At 45.2% G+C, this 19,324-nt stretch overlaps 1 protein-coding gene across 3 annotated transcripts in view; it reads left to right on the top strand.

The window, feature by feature from the left end:
* adgra2 (adhesion G protein-coupled receptor A2) overlaps positions 1-19,324 on the top strand; it is a 41,013-nt gene that overhangs the window by 17,327 nt on the left and 4,362 nt on the right. For all 3 annotated transcript variants that reach the window (XM_053871304.1, XM_053871305.1, XM_053871303.1), the window contains 11 exons: positions 2,919-2,990; positions 14,858-14,929; positions 16,357-16,428; positions 16,499-16,570; positions 17,373-17,536; positions 17,843-18,056; positions 18,154-18,318; positions 18,389-18,587; positions 18,660-18,809; positions 18,886-19,047; positions 19,115-19,312. In XM_053871304.1, the coding sequence (XP_053727279.1) occupies positions 2,919-2,990; positions 14,858-14,929; positions 16,357-16,428; positions 16,499-16,570; positions 17,373-17,536; positions 17,843-18,056; positions 18,154-18,318; positions 18,389-18,587; positions 18,660-18,809; positions 18,886-19,047; positions 19,115-19,312 (1,540 nt within the window). The remainder of the gene's footprint in view (positions 1-2,918; positions 2,991-14,857; positions 14,930-16,356; positions 16,429-16,498; positions 16,571-17,372; positions 17,537-17,842; positions 18,057-18,153; positions 18,319-18,388; positions 18,588-18,659; positions 18,810-18,885; positions 19,048-19,114; positions 19,313-19,324) is intronic.

Genomic DNA, 19,324 nt, shown 5'->3' with positions numbered 1-19,324 from the left:
GATTCCTCTGAGGATCGGTGGGTGAAGTTCGCTCACCCTCTGATCATGGTGTTCCCATGCGCCCCGACTGTCAGCTGGGTCCTAACAGTGGTCCGTCTGTGCGATGTGGGTCCAGGAAGTGCTCCCTCCGCAGCGCTGACCTCTGAAGCCGGCCTCTGAATAAACAGCTAATTGGCTGGGTTTCCTGTTTAGCCTAATGGGAGCGTTGACTATTTCAGTCTGTTTACAAAGTTCCTCCTGTCTCTTTCTGAAAGTTCTACTCTACACACTGTTTACACAAGAACAATGTCCCGGCTGTGACAATGCTGAAAACTTTGGGCAATTGCCGTGAGTGTCCAGCCCGAGCAACACCACTGTTCCTGGAAATCTGCGGCTTTTGTTGTTGTGCTTGGGTTGTGCTTGTTTATTTGTGAGCTTTCAAGTTCTAGCATTCGGAAGAGCAGTCTCATGGAAATATTCTCCCAACATCTAGATCCGCACATGCGTGCTGGGTGCTCGTGTGTATATTTCCTATAGACTACATGCGTGGAGACAGTCTCCTCCTGCGTAATGCACTCACTCAAGATCAAGTGTGTCTGTATTCGAGCGGCCTGTTTTCAATTAGATGCTTGTTTCTTTGCCAGATGTGACTTTCTCTTCTTCTATCTGCATTGAATTATTCAGGCAGTTCCGGATGTTCTGTAGCTTTCATCTCAGGTCTGCATCCAGTTATACGTGAGATACTGCGCCCAAACTTGAGCAGCAGTCCCGAGGTCTGGGGGTCACGGATTCACAGCGCCACGATAACGCTGACACAGCCGTGCTAAAAATATCCCCACTCAACCGCCAGGGTGTATTTCATCACTGATCATTTGCAAATGCAATGTTGAAGTCATTCAAGGAACTACTCAAATATAGTGCCTGTACATACCTCCAATTCATCAATACATCAGAGTTTGAGACGCTTTTCTGCCATCCTCTGTAAGATCTTGTCACATTAAAAATACAGGAAGAGTCGAGTCACAACAGTGTCGATTTTATCTCCATGAGGTGATGAATCAGTCGTTGCTGAGGCATCATTGCAGTAGAGAAGCATGGTCAAATTCAAGACAGTTGAGTAGCACCCCCTCAAAAAGAGGAAAAAACGGAATGGAACGCAGCCAGTCAAGAAGTGATAGTGAAAGAGAGGGGAACGTTTTATCATTTACTGAATTGGTGACAGTAAAAACGCTAGTTTTAAGTAAGTCAAGTGAAGTAAAATCCAAGCGGCCCGTCTCTTCCTATGTGAAGCACGACTTGAATTCCACCAGCAACAGACTTAAGTGATTATAAGGTTTCTTTGGGGAGTGTTCCAAAACCAAAAAGCATGAGTCATGTTCATACCCGTTTGTTACCATGTTTCCACTCTTGATCAGGTGAGATTTCATCTTTTAAAAGAGATCATTTTTCTGACAGTGGCAGCTTTCATTTAGCCGCGGCAGTGAGCCACACTAGTTAAGATGTAGCGCAGGGGTGTCTAACTCTAACGTACAAGGGGTCAGTGCCACTCCTTTTACAGGAAATAAGAAATCTATTTACATTTCTGATGTCCTTTTAAATTAGTATTGGACTAGAGGGTGGTCTAAAATGGTTTGGTAACACAGGTTTGACCCCCAGGCCTTGAGATCGACATGTGAGAAACAACAAAATGCATTTATATTGTAAGTCCCATAATGCACTGCTGCAGTGGAAACTCGGTACTACATATGTTGTCATTTAATCTAGCCTTATTTAATTGTAAAAAGAACTCATTACGAGATAGTCGTTGTGATATCCTTAATATACATATTAATATGACCATTAGACTCAACATAGTCTCAGCTATTAGAACCACGTCTCGGCAGCTGTGCAACAACAGTCCCCTGAGATGTGTCTGTGTTTGTTTTAAAAACAAAACCCATGAAGATTTTTCCACCATTGGAAAGTTGCAAATGGCTCTAACACGTCAGTTCTCATTTAAGGAGCCAGCTCTGCCGATTTTCTTCCTGTATACGGAGCCTGGATGATTAAATCTGGTCATTAACTGTGTTGGAAGGCGCAGGGCTGAAGGCAATGTTTTTATTGATGTGGCAGGAAACAGGGGGGCGACTGTTGCTGCTGAATCTGTAAATCTCACAGTCTGTTCACAGTCGGCTCCCTCTTTTAAATAGGCACACGCGGCCTCGCTCCCTCGATTAAGAGCACACTTTATGTCGCCAACACCCCATGAATCGCCACATGTTGAGGGTGCAGATGATGTGAACCTGAAGTGCATGGTAATGATGGTCGCCGGCTGCTTATCTGGCCACTGCTCAGGTCAACAACTGGGGGTACAGTGAGTCAATATAAACCTTATATGTGTACTCTCTTTTGGTCGTATGTTATGGAAAAGAATATTTGGAAATGGTTTTATGAAGAGATCCAATGTTTATTTTTAGAAACCTGACCTCTTGACCTCAGTCTGAAGGAAGCCCTCAAACTCTCTTCCATCAATCCTGGCTCTGACAGTGGCCCTCTCTGCTGACTGATTACTGTAAATATTTCCCATGAACTCGTGTCAGACGTCTCAGCCTCATTTCCAGTGAGGCCTCTGCTATGATAAGAGTCACTGGCCTATGGAGAGCCAGGAAAGAACACGTTTGCGTGGCTTGTGTTGCCGTGCCTTTGATGTCGACCAACCTTTCTCTTGAAGGAAAAATGTCTGCGAGATCAAGATTACAGTGCCACTAATCTCGATGGTCTTTTTAATTGGAAGCATGCTTGTCTCCAGGACAGGCTCTCGCCGGTGGAAAGTCATTTGGGAATGAAGGCTTTTCCGGCTAATGATTTAGAAACAGCGAGGATGAGGATGCTCAATTATCTCATTTGTGGTTGCAGCTTCAGCCTCTATGACTAGTAAAGCTGGTGTTTTCTTCTTTCAGAATACTGAGCCACAACAAAATCCGCGTTCTGAGCAATGGATCGTTCTTCGGACTGTTTGCCTTGGAGAAGCTGTGAGTATTCCTCTCCATTTGGTGTGAATGGACAAATGTGGACGTGTGAGATGGAGTCAGTGTTTAGACATATAGCGTGAATATGAGTGCTTATGTTTGATGTCGGTAGTGTGGGCTCACGTCCAGAAGGGAGGATGATCCACCCAGACTGTTAGGCTGAGAAGTCCACATAATGATCCTGACTAACATGTGGCCTCCCCCACCTCCGGACAAGATAAGGTCCTCTCCACGGGCCGCCCATCCTCATTTGTGTTGCAATAACTCCAAATATCTGTATGATTTGTTGACTCTGGAATTCTGGGAAGTTACACTAATCTCAAAACGCTGCTCATTCCCTGATGAATGGCACTTTATAACCAGCTTGTCATTATTTACATTATTTTTAACTGCACAGCTGTGGGAGGACGATAAAACAGTTAAAGCTAATGCTAATGATTCTTGCTCATTCTGTCCCACTTTAAAAGGTAAGCAAGATGTAAAACAAAAAACTGAGGTTGAATCAGAGCACTAATGTAGTGTGATAGATTGAATTTCATATTGAATTTCCAACATCACAACCCTCTAAATTTGTTTTTTAATTCAACACACAGACTGTGCTGAAGCAACTGTTGACCATGTTGAGATTTATAGATCTATTTCCACATACGCCTCAACATGGAATGTGAAGGCTGAATTTGCCGTCAACATAGGACACACTTTCCCAACGTCACTACACAGCAGGGGTCTGGAATCTATGGCTTGGGAGGCAGATGTGGCTCTTGCGACAAAGGAGTCTAGCTCTGACATCAGAGATCGAATTACCTTCACAACTAACTTCCCCTGACTTCATTCCAATTCACCCATTCTGTTAGGCCTGAGTAGGACCTGAGGTGCCATCACCCTCAACAGCAAGCTCAGTTGCTCACAATATTATGGTATTTTACAGGCAAACCAGTTTCATGCTGCTAAGGTTGAGCCACATTACGTCAGACCAATGAATTACAGACATTTTATTGACAGTAAAGTGCTAAAATGTACTGTTTTCGGCAATTTTTCCTCCATGTCTTCCGACATCATCTTCATATATATATATATATATATATATATATATATATATATATATATATATATATATATATATATCTGTGTGTGTTTTTCAGCTGTATTATTCCTTGGGATTGAGGATGAGTTGCCCAAGTTGGCCAACCAGTAGGGTAGGATACAAAAAAACGACAAAAAATCTTTTGTATTTAAAGCCCGGATGGAGTTCACCTTCCAACACCTCAAATATTATGATTTAATACAGTGACTGTTGCCCACAGGACCTGGCTTTTACAGAGCATCCCTGCTGAGTTTCCAGCGTTTTGGTAGCCAATCCAAATTTTTCTCCTGGATGCTGCACAGAGTCAGACTTTTATTTTGTGGGATGGGATGGAGGAATGGTTAGATTGGCAGGATATTAGTTCCACATGCCACTCAGCTGCCACCCATGAAGCTAACAGCTTCTCATAAATGCTGGAAGAAAAGAAAAAAATTGGTAATTTGCAGCAGTTGTTTGGTTTTTCGTTCCCACCTACCGGAGCTCACACCAGACGCGCCAGTGGAAAACAAAAGCTAACGCCGCTGACGTTGCCGTTTTTATATTTGCCATGTAAACGCCAGGGTGGAGCTGGTTAAATTCTCAAGCGGTGTCGAGAAAGGTGCCTACAGGAAGAGACAAAACCTACTTTTCTGTTAAATCTTGGATACTGAGCTTATATTTGCTCACCTACTGAGATGGCGCTTAACATCAGTAGGACCCTTTCTTTGCTTGAAGTCAGAATTAACTTGTGAAGTCTTAGCATGACTATATGCCAGTTCAGACTTTGGCTGAAACATGGAAATGGACCAAGGCACAGTGTATCACCAGACCAAAGTCAACCTGAAGAAAACAGCAAATGAGTATGCTCATAGTTAGCAGGGTTTTGCTAGCATTGTTTGTGGTGCAGTCCTTGTAAATGCAGGCTAGACGTGTACCTAGTAGTTTAAGTGGTGCCGCCCCAGTTTGATGCCGTGGTTTAGAAAATAACCTCAGAGAAGACATTGCTGTTGCTCTTATTTGTTGGGTTTGCTGAATGGGTCGGTGGTTTGTGTTTGAAAATTCTCGCTTGTGATGTAACAGTGTGTATGAGTGTTAAATGTTGGATGGTTAAGCTGACGATGTCGCCGTATAAAACAAACATCCTGTATCTCATTCAACACTAAAATATGTGCCATAATTCTGCACTTGTTTCTCGTGTGGTGTGAAGCAGCAGGCATTTTAGAGGGAAACTGAAAGGGTCAGACGAACCAAGACAGAGGAGTGTGGGCGTCTGCTGTCAGTAGAGGACCCAACATAAAACAACTCTGCTTCGTTTCATTCCTTGACTTCATTTCTCTGGCTCTCCGACACGCAGCAGTGGAGGTCTGCTCACTCACGCTGACGTCCCTAACCTTTTGGTTTTGCTCCTCTCAGCAATAGCAGACATCCAAGCTCATGGGAAAATGTGCGATGCAAAAATGAGTTGTGGCCCAACTTCATTTCTATTGGTTTAATAATCATCTAGTGAGTCTCGTTTTGTCACTTCATCCTTCAGGTTGCTTCATGATTTCCAGTCGACATGTGCTTGTCGTTTGAGGCAGTAGTGAACAGTTAGTCATATTATGTGGTCAGTGCTATAATGAAAGGCCCAGCCCACTAGGGCTGAGTAAACACACATCAGGGAATTACGCTGTATCGCCTCCTCTACGTGAAAAGGATAAACACAGTCTGCTCCCTGACTGCACACACTCTCACTCTTTGTCGTGACTTGAGTGTGTGTCCTAGTGTGGGCGCTGACACTTCTTGACTAGTCTGGTGAGTCTCTGAAAAGCCCATCGTTCACTCACCTATTCAGAGTTGAATGCAGCCTGATGTGCTGTTGTGAGTGGGATAATAAAGCTGTGGGGCGGGCGGCGCTCCTCCATGCCAAACAGTCATCTACACAGTTAGCCCTTTCATTGGAACAAACCTCCTCAAAGACTGCGTTGCCTTCACAATCTGCCAAACCACCCAAGTGCAAAGGAGTCATTTAGGCTTGTTTGTTTTTTTGCAGTCATTCTGGTCTAGTGTTTTTGTAACCCTTTTTAAACTTGCTTACCATCCAACTACTACGCCGGGGTCCTGAAAAGCTCTCGCCGCTTTGGGAGTTCCAATTCATTTTAGCGTAATTCTACTAATGGAAGTTGGTTCTGATGATTTCTCCAGGTTCCATTCATACAATGGAGGAAATTGTGAAAGAGTGGAATAATATAGACCACTCAGTCGAGGTGAATGTGCTGTGGGACGTGACCACGGGTGTCCAGACATACGGCTCAACACATGAGTGAGATAAATGTGGGGGGCACCCACTCCCTCTGAGTCACTCAGCCAGGGGTGTCTCCCTCTTATCATGGCCACATAAAGCCAGCTCCAAGTATGTTCTCCGTTTGCCTGGCTTTCTTATCTTGACTCTGCACCTTATCAGCTCTTAAGTGATGCTGGTCGCTTGCCTGCTGTTAAATGCATAACTGGGGTTGGTCCTTTTTCGACTTGTCATTTTCAATCACTCCGTCAGATTGGATGAAGTAATGTCTAGCAATTAAACCTTAAGGTCACATGTGTGCCGGATGGCTCAGCACCTTCATGTACGTCACTGAAATAGTTTTATAAGCCAGATAAAATAAAATAAAACAACTGTTTTTCCACTTTGGAAAAGCTTGGTGGCTCCCACTCCTTACAGTAATTGCAATGATTTCAGCCTTTTGACCTCCAAAACTTTTCCCATCCCAGAAACCAACCCAGCATTTTCCTGCTTACCTCGTACCTCTCTCTAACTGTAACTGGTCTCGTCTTAACCAGGCCACTTGCGGTCGGAGCCGACAGTATTGACAGTAAAGTGCTAAAATGTCATGTTTTCAGCAGTTTTTTGTCCGTGTCTTCCGACATCTTCTCCTTCCCACTTCTCTTTGGAGCGCCACACCGCTCTGCTGAGCGGCTATGGAGGCGGAACCACATTGTAGCGATCAACCATAGTTGACTGAACTGCAAAGCATCATGGGAACACTGTTTAGGGCACCTTAACACCTTTTTTGGCCTGTGGTTTAAGAAACTAGGTTGATGTTCTGGTAAACTCTGGAGTCGGGTCCCAGACCAATGAGGGGGATGAGACCAAGACTGAGACCTAACTGAGCACAGAATGCAGAAGCTATTAGGGCTATGAACACTCACGCACATTGAAATGCTGTCACTTGAACAAACTATCGGTTCGTTCTGTACTGTATTCAATTTAGTCTCGGCTCAGTCTTCCATCCACAAAGTCCTCCAGGACTTGGTCTCTATATGGTCAAGTCTAACAGAGAGCTCCTGTTCTTTAAAACTGAGGTCTTCATTGGTACTTGAGAAGAATTTAAAATCATCACTATACACATATGTATCTCATATAAAATCTATATCTATATCTGATCAACTTTCACATCAAAAGGTCTTATTTGAATAATAATCTCAAATGATGTGTTCAGTGTAGCTCCCTAGTTCAGGTCTGGTTATTATTATTCGGAGGAGAGAGACTGAGGACACTTCACTACATCTACAACAAGTTAGCTACGATACTACTAGCTACGAACGACATGCTAGCTGTTAGCTCGAGCGTGTGTGACGTCACAGACCAAACACGGAACACTCTTTCATCATTCTACCATGGTGTCAAAGGGGTTCGCTTGTCCTTAAGACGCGCATCTTCGCAAACAAAACAAATCCACATTTTCGAACTCCTCCGTGACTGTGACTGAGGCGGTCAGTCGGAGGTGGTGACGTGGATCCTGGGGCGCGCAGCGACGTTGGCCAGTTGGAGTCCGACCTCAGTCAGGAACCAATTAAAGGAACAGAAATGAACTTATCTTAATGATTCCAGAGAATGTGATATTTTCTCACCGCCTCAGAATAACAACCATTTCTCGATACCCATCCTGTGGCCCGTGTCTGTTAACACCACGAGAAACATGAAGCATCGACGCACAGATTTCGACGATGACGAATTTTAGTTGTCGCCGTTATCGATGACGTCAACTAATGGTTGCGGCCCTACTGTAAAGCAGTGACTAGGACGAGGAACCATCATACCTGGCATAAGGGAAGTGTCAAATGCTGTTTTCAAAGTGGTCACTCAACCAACACATGCGCCCACAGGCCTTCAACACTACGCATGTGTTGCGACACCGTCCACCCCTGGGCTGGGAGCTGACGCTGGCAGCTCCACTAACAAGCCTGAACCTTCCTAAGTTGTGGACAGATCGCAGCAGCCTGTCCGAGCACTGATTTGAGTGGAGGTAATGAGAATAATGAGCAAAATAGAGCCGAGGCAGTCTGGCTCTCATCCAACTGGGCCCCATTGCACCATGGGACACGGGACAGACGGGCAAGGCACAAGGGCCCCTCATTACCAGGCCTGTTCACCCGCCAGGGAGAGATGGAGCGGAGCGGGAGAGCAGAGGCCAGTGATGATGATGGATGAGGGAGCAGCAGGGTACTACAGTTGACAGGTCTGGATGGCAGGAGCGAGCTTTGTGGTCAGGAGCGGCTGGATACTCTGGGTGTTGGCAGCCCTTTACACGTTCACAGCATCAGAGACTGAAACGATGCCTTCGCATACCTGACACTCTATTTTTCTAGCTCACTCTTGAGTGGAACTTCTGTCCTGTCCTACACTTATTTGCAACCGTAGCGTTTGATATCTATCTCTGTAAGCTCCTCTGCCTTGACTAAACCTTGAGGTGGCCCCTACCGTTCTGAACAGCTGGGGTTAGGATGCAGTCCAACTTAAACAGCTTTACCATCTGACATAGGGGAACTGGAGACGAGATGGCTAAAGATGGTATGACGAGAGAAAGGCAGGAAGCGGGAGGGAGAGCGGAAACACAAACCTCTGCACTTTGTCCAATATAATACTGGGGATTGTTCTGCTGAACCAGAGATTAACATTATTTCAAGTGAGCAGAAACAAACACACTATATTGTTTGAGGAAAGAGTGGGAAAGTGGCAGAGGTGGCAGGGAGCCCTGGTGTCTAGACCGGTCTAGATAAGGCATCGGATTGTATCAACGCGTGGGTCAATGTTCGTCAGCGTGGACATGAATTTACCTTCACAGCGTTTCCTGATTTAACTTTACAAAGTTGAGCAACAGTCACGTAGTGAGAGTGCGTGTCATTCAGGAGTGGAGCCGATGAGGAAGGGGTTAAGAGTGCTGTAGAGTGGAAACAAAAAAGGGGGGTGCTGCTCGAGTTGATAGACTCCAGATGTGGCTGTCAGATAAACTGAAGGACTGGGGTGTTTGCATTGCAAACCAAGCTCACGCACGACTCTAGGGGTTTATTGAAACAGCAAGCAAACCCCTTCATAAGCCCATTAGCAAATTGTACACTTTGTATGCCGCCATCTTTCTTTTACACTCTGATTTTGCTCTTTTGTTTCCATGCTATTCGACTTTGCTGACCAACAGTAACTCTGTGGACTGACTTTCCTCCACATCCGTTCATGCTCCTTATCTGCTCCAGTTCTTTTCCACCGTCTCACTGTACACCCCCCCACCCAACCTGCCCGCCGCATACTCTAAACATGTAGTTCGAGACATGAATCCGCCTATTCATTGATAGCTTGAATGAAAGGCGTTTGTTCCTGTTTCCTTCCTGTTGTAGTGTGTACTGTGATTATATAAACCTCAGGTCTGTTAACTTGTCGGTAATGATGCTCGACCAGACATCTGCACTTGGGATTCGATCCTCGTGACATCATCTGAGCAATTTTCTGCAGCTCTTCCAACGCAGATCGCTTGGTCCTGATTGCTGTGTATGCGGGGGATATCGTGAGACCAAATACGTACCTTCTTTAAGCCCTCACAACGCCAGAACTGAGAGCAATAACAGGCTGTGGTTTGAAAGTTTTCCTTGGCAGATAGATCTCCAACTCCAGAGAAAGAAACTGTGGAAACGTGTAATCAACTTAAGCATATGTTACACCTTAAATAAAGTGTATGTCTCTATTTCTGTGTATCCCTCTAATGTCTGCGCAGTTTATGTTACCATCAGTCATGGCCTGTCGCTGTGGGCCTCAAATACTTTAAACATTTCAGTCATGAAGTCGGTGCATGTCCGCTGTTCGTCTATAAACCGGAGAAATGTCATTCTTTATTTTATTTGGCCACAATACTATTATTGTCCAGATGCCAACTGACAAAATGCAATTAGTATTCCATCTGGTAGGAGCCAGTGCAAATAAAGAAAATAATCTGAGGAAGGGGCAGCAAAGCAGGAAATTGGAGAGAAAACAAGAAGACTGCGGATCCTGGTTTCCTGTTTTGGGGGAAAGACGGGAGTAGGTTTGGGGCCTGTGTTACAGAGCCCCCATTGTGACCGAGTGTGTTAAGGAGTAGGGAGGTGGGGTCTGGGCTGCACAGAGACGCTTTTGCTCAGTTCTGGTTCCCGTATCCCACCTGCCCCTCCCCAAAAGGGAAAAGTAGCTTGTAAAAAAAAGCAAGAAAAGGAAACTGTAAAAATAAACGAGTGAGGGCCTCTGCAAGTAATGGCGTCCAGACAGGAAATGACGAGCCACACAAAAATGGTCTGCGTTGACCTCTGTCAGAATGTGAGGTGTCACCGATTTTTCTTTTTCCAAGGGTGAATCAGAGACTCGCAAAATGCTCAGTCGCCACTCGGCGAGTACGGCTGCTGCTAGACACTTTCACCGTCGCACTGAGGCCGGGGCCTAAACAATGTCCGAGGAGCACTCTGTGGCTGCACTCCTGATGAAAGAGCACTCCACGTCTGGCGCCTCTTACAGGCCATGTCTTCATTATTGTCCACGACTGCTCAGCTCCTCTCCTGCCTGCATGAGGCCCAGGTGCTCATCCCTTCAACCCTCTTCAGGAAAGTGCAGGCCATCGTTGCTGAGCATAAGGAGTCATGAGAATGAAAGTCTCTCTTAGTGGCAGCTGCTGAGTAAGGCCCTGATAATGGAGCACTTGGTCTGGATGTGAACCCTCCGTGAGATGGTTAAGTAAATCTTATGACATGTCCTGCTGAGCCTCTGAGTGCAGATCGGCATTGCATAGTAGTAAAAGACCATATAGAGTTTAATCCACTGAATTTCGTGGAGGAGTCCTTTCAGTTGATATGCCAGATTTACCCAACATATTCCCCAAATAACTAAACAAAATTAATTATATTTGCTGTCAAAACGAAACCATAAAGATTACACACTAAAAAAAGCCTGACATTACAAACTTATTGCATTGAATTATTATCCGTTTATTGCAACACAACTTTTTTTTTTTTTTACCTCCCCCTACCTTTCCCTCTACTGTTTTTGTTATGGGGCGGTATGGCTTTGATCCATGGTCCCTGTCCAACTAGCAAAAATTAAACCAAGTCTGATTCCGTCATATTCTCCCAGTTTTCATGCAGAGCAGAGACAATCGAGTAGTTCACCTCCGTGATGAGGGGTGGCCTTCAGGTTCTTATGACCGCAGAGGATGGACAATCGAAGCTGACAGGGAGCGAGGAGCTGTTTTAGACTGTTATTTTGAACTGTGTTGACAGCGATTGTGCTGACTGATTCACCAGTTTGACCTCAGAGGTTCAGAATCACCGCGTCAGAGCGATGGTTCAATGGTGCTTCCTTGGGAAAGTTTTCAGAATTAACTGGCAAGTTTCTGCATAAATTGAAATATTCCTGAGATTGTGTTTTCCTATGCATTACAATAATATTAAATGTGGAGTATCTAAAGTACAGCGTCTTGCTTATGATCACCATTTTGTGAGCCCTGACTCACTTAGCAAGCACGCTAATGTTTGCTAACGTGGTGGTAATGTCTCCTAAAACCAACAAATCATGTCTTCTAAACGATAAAAATGACCTGGGGGAGGGAAGTTGTAGACAAATCTGCAGGTCATCTACATAACACAGCAGACATCGGCGAAGATCGAGGAACACAGTACTGCACATCAGGTTACAGACACACACAACTTCAAGTGTAACAGCCTGAACATGTAAAAATTACTGGATGTTAAGCAAAAATATGGGACCTGCAGAAAGTAGGATTTAAACTGAAGAATTGATCAAATAAAATTTGCGTTGTTTTAACATTAAAATGAATTAATGAACATATGTTTTAAAAATGGGTATTTAGGACTCTGAGAATTTGGCCCTGCCCTTGGTGAAAGTGACTAAAACGTGTAGGATTTATATTTACAATGGCAGACATTAAGTGAAACACAACACTTCAGTAAACAGTTGAAACTGAGTGGCTGTGAAAGACATGCATGACCACTGCTGACAATTGAGTTAGTTGATGAGATGACTGGAGTAATATCTAGGAGTGTTAGTACACTGTCATGTTTAATCTGTAACATGCAATGCAGGCCTGGTTTTCTTTATTTAAACTGTATTGTTACAACGGTACAAGTACAGCGAGTGAGCGGAGCTGCCTACAAGGCTCCAACTGTTGTCCGCAGACGCAACTCTTTGAAGAGTTTGAGAGCCTGTGATATTCTCCGACTCCTCTGTGACAGCTCCTGTCAACAGTGCCAAGGCCACTGAGCTGTGAAACTGTTGTCAGGCAGGCGTCTGTCTGCTCCTGAGGGCGCACCGACAACGCGCCACCTTCATTGTGAGTCCTGCTGGAGCTGTGGTGCGAGTGGTTCGTGGAAAATAGAAGTGCGATAAACTAGGGAAAAGCCATGAGTGATGTTTGGGTTCTGTTTGTATCCAAAGCTTATAGTTTTGCTCTGTACGTGTCCAACTTCAGCTGCTGTTATTGACTCGGGTGAGCTCGTGCACATTCCCCATCTTGGTGATAAGAAAGTCTATCACAAGTAGTGGGGATATGATGCCAAAATACACACATATTTTATCCTGTAAATCTTCCTGCCACCAGGAGATTTCAGTGTGCTTTACTCTGGATAGAAATTTGATAGACTGACAGCAACACTGTCTGCAGCTCAGTACGTGAATGTATGTGAAAAGTGAGTGGGTTTGTTAGGAATTGTCCTTCATATTTCTCTGCTGTGTGTAATCTATATCTCAGTCACTTCTGGGTTCCCCCGCAGCGGAGCGGTGGGGTAATTTAAAGTACTTAATCGGGTTTGGAACCTTTTTCAGTGACCCGATCTGAGCATGAACCTCACATCTGGTAATTGTGTACAAGAATAGGGGGCGATGTGGTTGTTTATACCTTAAATAACTGACATGATCAGAGACAGATGTGAGGTGAAATATGCTCATTATTAGAACAAGCACTGGATCAGAGTTATATGTTTGGTCCTTGCTCCATATGGCATCCACTTTATCCATCCAAGTCATCGTGACCAAAGTGAAAAAGGTCATTGAAGTTGCTTGAAATGATCATTGAAACAGGCTTGGGTGAATTGGAATAAGCAATGTTTCACTCTTACCTGGTATCAAAGAAAAAGTGGCTTGTGAAAGTGAATGAATAACCAAGCAATGGTGCAGAGTAAAATCTGGCCAGAATCGCCCCCAAACGCTATTTAGCAACTATGAAACGTAGCAAACTGTGGCTCTACACAAGTAAAACATCTCAATGGAATCAGTTGTGAACAGGTAGGAGGCTGAGTAACCACAGAACTTTTCTTGCAGGAGATCTAGATGGACTGGATCATGGTCTGAAATACAGCGTCATTGTAGCTATTGTGAATATGCTGAGGTCATCGGTGCGCTGCTTATGAGTGTTTGTTTCATGGTAGAGACGGGGAGGGGGGTGACGTCCATCAAAGAGAGGAAGTGGTGGGCAGTGCCTAACATGCCATTGCTGCACTAATGAAGCCCAGGACTCAGCCGTATTGTTCTCCCTCCACCCTCATCGTCAAATCCTACACTGCTACTGGAGCACATTCAGAGAGGAACGCGAAACCGCACAGAGATTACCGCAGATGATACCATGACGGACCCACATGGTCGCGCAGAACACCAGCGCTTGGTTCGCAGCGTTTCCACTTCCTGGGTTACATGTCTATTTTTAGCCAACACACTCTGACAGAAACACACAGCTCTGCTTTGAGACAAACAAATCAGAGCTCAGCTGTTTGGTCAGGAGCCAGACAGCCGGTACTTCATCATTATAAGCTGTGTCTTATTTTGAATCCAGATATGAGCCGAGCAACCAGCAACAAAATCTCTGACCACACAGCAGAAGAATCTCTTTTAGAATCGATGGCAGCCAATTTTCCAATGAAATGCTTCAGAGATGCAAATCCAGACACAGAGTGTTGTCATCAGCCACCACATACGGATGTCCTCTGTTGTGATCACTGTGCTGGGAATTCATATTTTTCTAATCCTAGGGACAGGGATCACATTCCCACCCGCACAGAGCGTGTCCTGCAGATAACCATCGGTCTTCTGACCAGACCGGTTAAGGAAAGCTTGGGTTCACCATGAACTCATGTTAGAAATAGTTCTGCAGGACATTCAGGCCAAATAGTTTCAGACATGGGTGTAGATGTGGAATGGGAAGGAACAGCTGATAGTGGGAAATGAGATCCTCAAAGGCAGCGATGAGACTTCATATTTACAGTGAAGAATTGCCAAGCCAAACTTCGGGGGAGCTGTTTTTGTAACTAGAAGAAAACTAACAATCCTGGATGTGGTTGAATCGCAGATCTCCATCATACTGGCCACAAACCCAGGTCGCTGATGGGATAGGGTTTCCTATCCTATTCCTGTGTGCTGTAGTAGCCTGCTTTGGAGCATTTGTTTTCTGTTTTAGCTCACACTCTTCTCTGTGGAAGGATGCGTCACCTCTCCCCCCGGGTGTATTTTTCATATTTTCTCTCTCCGCAGGGACCTCAAGCACAACCTGATCAGCACCATCATGCCGGGGGCTTTCCATGGCTTGTCTGAACTTCGCAAACTGTGAGCACACTCGACTGTCCTTCCAAATTATTCATAGTTTAGTGGTAACAAACCTGACGGGTCAAGGTTGACTCCAGAGCTTTCACACTGCTGACTCAGTCTCGGGTCACAGTCCATTTGGCTCAAAAATCCAAGATGTTAACACGTGTGGAACCAGGCTTTGGCTTTCTGCTGAAGAGTTGGATGTCTCTCGGACGTCTCTAGCAAGTGGACACCACGAGGAGCCAGAGGCAACTCGCCTCAAGATCCAGGAAATTATATGCAGCAATTAAATCAGTCAATTGGTATTTGGAAAGAAAAAAAACTTGAGAAAAGACACAATAATGTTGCAGTTTTCAGTCGCATCTGTGTTTGATAGAGATTTGTTTCCACGTAACTATGGAGGCATTTGTCTCAGGTGACTGCTCAAAGTCGCAGTGCCTCCTGCTGGCCAGGGTGAGGACTGAAAAAATGGGGTGAAATATTCTACTATTACCTGGTAGCAAAGAAACTGGCTTGTGGAAATGCTGCCCAAATGTCCTGCAAATTTGCTGGATCATCTACAGAGACTGTTGAAAGTAACACCTGATGAAGAGGAGCAGAGAAGAAGAGGGAACTTCTGTACAACTTCTCTACAACAACTATATGCTTTAACTACAGTGAATACACTGCAATAGTGGGATTGAAAATGTGGAAGTCACTGACAAACAACATGAGGGTTTCCAAGAACATATATCTGACAATGAAACTTCAACATCTCTTTAGAGAAAAGACTTCAAAGATCATAAAAAACTGAAGGTTAGCAACTATTGACACAAAATTCAACACAACAAACACGACCAAACACAGGCTAGGGCACAGAATAGGGCCATTACAAAGCCATTTGATATAATACTTTTACTGTTGTCATAAAGTTTGACTGCATAACCAAGCAATGGTGCAGAGTAAAATCTGGCCAGAATTGGCCCCAAACACTGTTTAGCAATTATCAAACGCTGAAAACTTTGGCGCTACACAAGTAAAACGTCTCAATGGAATCAGTCTCGGGTCGATGCTGGTCGTAGGTGCTCTCACAGCGTGAGTCCCTCCTCTCCTCCCCCTACTTGTGTTTTCCCTGCGAGGTCTGGGGCTTCTCCAAACAAACAGGGGGAGATAAACACATGCTCTGGACAGCTCTCTGCTGGGTCGTGTCAGGGGTGCAACAGAGCAGATCTCTGACTGGCTGCAGTGATACATCACGCTCAGAGGTGGACGGCAACACAGGGGCCCCACTTTTGGTGATAAACTTTCTCTGGCGTCCCACTGAGGGGGAGATAAGGGAAAGTAGCCAGAGACACAGACTTGTTTAGTCGATTAAGGGAGGCTTCTAAACAAAACAGGGAATGTATCTGAAACGAAAGTTGTCTTTGGATTTTAAATAACCAGTGCATTCTTTTTCGCACCTCTAGTGATTTATCCAACAACCGCATCGGCTGCCTGATTGCAGACATGTTCCAGGGTCTCACGAATCTCACCAAACTGTAAGGACCAGACTCGCGCTGGAATGTTGTTGAAGCTAAGGTTTAATTCACTTCACTTCTTCCGCGACAGGAATCTCTCAGGAAATATCATCTCCACTTTGGATTCGGGCGTGTTTCAAGAACTTCCATCCCTCAAGCTTGTGTAAGTCAAACATCACACTAGAAAAGGGCTGAGTCAGCATCACTGTATACGAAACAAAACATCTACTATTCAGCTCGTTCACTGACATGGACTCTCACCTGGGCACCTGGCACCTGAATGTTCTGACTAATCTGGAGTGACACTCAGGCGTTCTACGCCATAGCGTCCATACCAAGCAACCACGCTCCAAAACTTGTTGCTGAATGAAGAATTTCGATACAGCAGTCACATGAAAGTTGATTTATTTTAGTCATTCAAGTTTATAAAATTATTTTTTCCGGTTTCAGGCTAGTTCTGAACGGAGCTGGGCTGCTGTGCTGAGACTTCATTGTTAAATAAATGTCACTGTAGTCCACAAGCTATCTACATGTTTATTAGTCAGTTGTTTACATTTTCAAAAGAGTCTGTATTTTCTTTGAATTGAAAGAGAAAGTGTCAATTTTGTGATGTAGGAATGAAAGAAAAATCAGGTCAAATGGACAGCTGATGAATGAATGATATGGAATGAATGTTTAGTTCAATTCACTGATAAATTACAGACATTTCTAACATTACTTGACATGTTATATGACTGTTTTGTAACTATATTACTATTTTACTGTTTTGCAATAATATTACTTAGGTTCTCAATTGATAGGGAGCAGAGTGAAGAACAGATGTTGTCTGTCTCTTATTTCCACTTTCCCTATTTTTGGATCAGTTATTGTGTTGATGATGAAGAGGAGGAATAATATTGCATCATTCATGAATATTGTTCATTTTTTTTCAACCTCAAATTCATTCATCCTGATGTTCTTTTTAGAAACTTCAACTCAGAGTACCTGTCGTGTGACTGCGGGTTACGCTGGATCCCTGGCTTTTTCCGCAGCACCTCGGCCCGATTAGGGGACGAGACCTTGTGCGCCTACCCCAGGAGCCTGAGAGGAAAGCCCCTGCGTGGCCTGAGAGAGAGCCAGCTCAGCTGTGGTGAGCGCGGCCTCAAGTCTCTTTGCCACACTTTCGGAAAACAGCACTGGAGCTGGAGCTTATCCTGGCGTTTAATAGTTAGCCGATCGGAATTTTGGAAAGTCACTTCAGCAGCTCAGCAGGGCCACATTTCTGAAAGTATCACATCGCTGTGTTGACAACTAATCCTTGTGGGTTGCCTTTATGAATGGCTGCGGCCTGGATCCGATTAAGGCGCGAGCCATAATGGCTTCTGCAGGAATATTGACTTGTGGTTGTGTAATGAGGAATCGGCTCGATTAAACTGGAGATGTTTCTGCTGCTCAGATGGTCCTCTGGAGCTCCACACCCTCTCACTGCTGCCGTCCCAGCGTCAGGTTGTCTTCCGAGGTGACCGCCTGCCCTTTCACTGCACTGCTGCTTTTGTGGACAAACTAACCACTCTTCACTGGCGTCACAATGGTCAGCTGGTCACCTCTGATCCGGAGATGGGCGTCCAGCTGGAGAAGAACGTGCTACATGACTGCACCTTCATTACCAGGCATGGGAATTGAAATATTCACCACTGTCCATGATTTAAATTTAGTAGGAATTGGGGGTAATACTAATACTAACATCTTTCCTCTTTGAATCTGCAGTGAGCTTATGCTGTTCAATGTTCATGTGGAAGCCAGTGGAGAGTGGGAGTGTGTAGTTTCCACTGGGAGGGGCAACACATCTCTGACCGTTGAAATAGTGGTGCTGGAGAACAGCGCCTCCTTCTGTCCAGAGGATAAAGTAGTCAACAACCGTGGCGAGTTCAGGTAAGCAGCGTCAGTGATGCTTGGATTTTTATCTGTTTGTGAGTAACCAGTCCCCTGCTGCGACACTCAGGTGGCCCAGGACTCTGGCAGGGATCACCTCTCACCAGTACTGCCTCCAGCTGCGATACCCCGCCCTCACCGTGGACGGTGGCATGGAGCAACGGAAGGCCTCACGCTACTGTGACCGTTCTGGCAAGTGGCAGGAGGGCGATTACTCCGATTGTCACTACACAAATGGCATCACACGTGTCCTTCACACCTTCATCTTGGTCAGTGCAGCTGTCACTCTTTGTTTTATGTCAACAACAGTCTGTTGGATTCTAAATTATTTTCCGATGCAGCGACCCATTAACACATCAAATGCTATCACCGTGGCTCACCAAGTGCGCACGTACACACTGGAGGCTGCAGGCTTCACCGACTCAGTGGATGTGCTGTATGTGGCGCAGATGATGGAGAAGTTCATGGAATTCATCCGACAACTTCGAGAGGTAAAAATCCATGAATCTTACATATCCGCTGAGATGACGATTGAGACGCCAGCGTTTCTGTCCACGTTTGCTTCAGCTGTCAGAGGTGCTGGTGGAGATGGGCAGTAACCTGATGCAGGTGGACGCCAAGATCCTGGCCATCGCTCAGAGGGAGAAAAGAGCCTGCAGCTCCATTGTTGTCTCGCTGGAGACTCTGGCCTGGCCTCAGCTCCACAGCCACGCTCAGGACTTCTCCATGGTAGGCACAACTCCTGGTGAATACATCGCTAGTTTCAGCAGTGTGAGTGACTGAACTGTTTGGTCAGGTGTCCAGGAACATTGTGATGGAGGCCCACCTGGTTCGTCCGGCCCACTTCACTGGCCTAACCTGTACTGCGTATGAGCGCTGGGACATCTCCACCATTCATACTGGGATGGAGTCACCAGACCCAGCTCCACAACAGCTTCGTTTCCGGTGCAGCACCGGCTCCCACAACACCTCATTAAACAATTTTCCGATGAAGGTGAGCCACACT

The sequence above is a fragment of the Synchiropus splendidus genome, chromosome 7 (genome assembly GCF_027744825.2).
Source record: "Synchiropus splendidus isolate RoL2022-P1 chromosome 7, RoL_Sspl_1.0, whole genome shotgun sequence".
Classification (NCBI taxonomy): Eukaryota; Metazoa; Chordata; class Actinopteri; order Syngnathiformes; family Callionymidae; genus Synchiropus; species Synchiropus splendidus.
The sequence above is the reverse complement of the archived record's forward strand: the minus strand, read 5'-3'. Positions and strand labels throughout refer to the sequence as shown.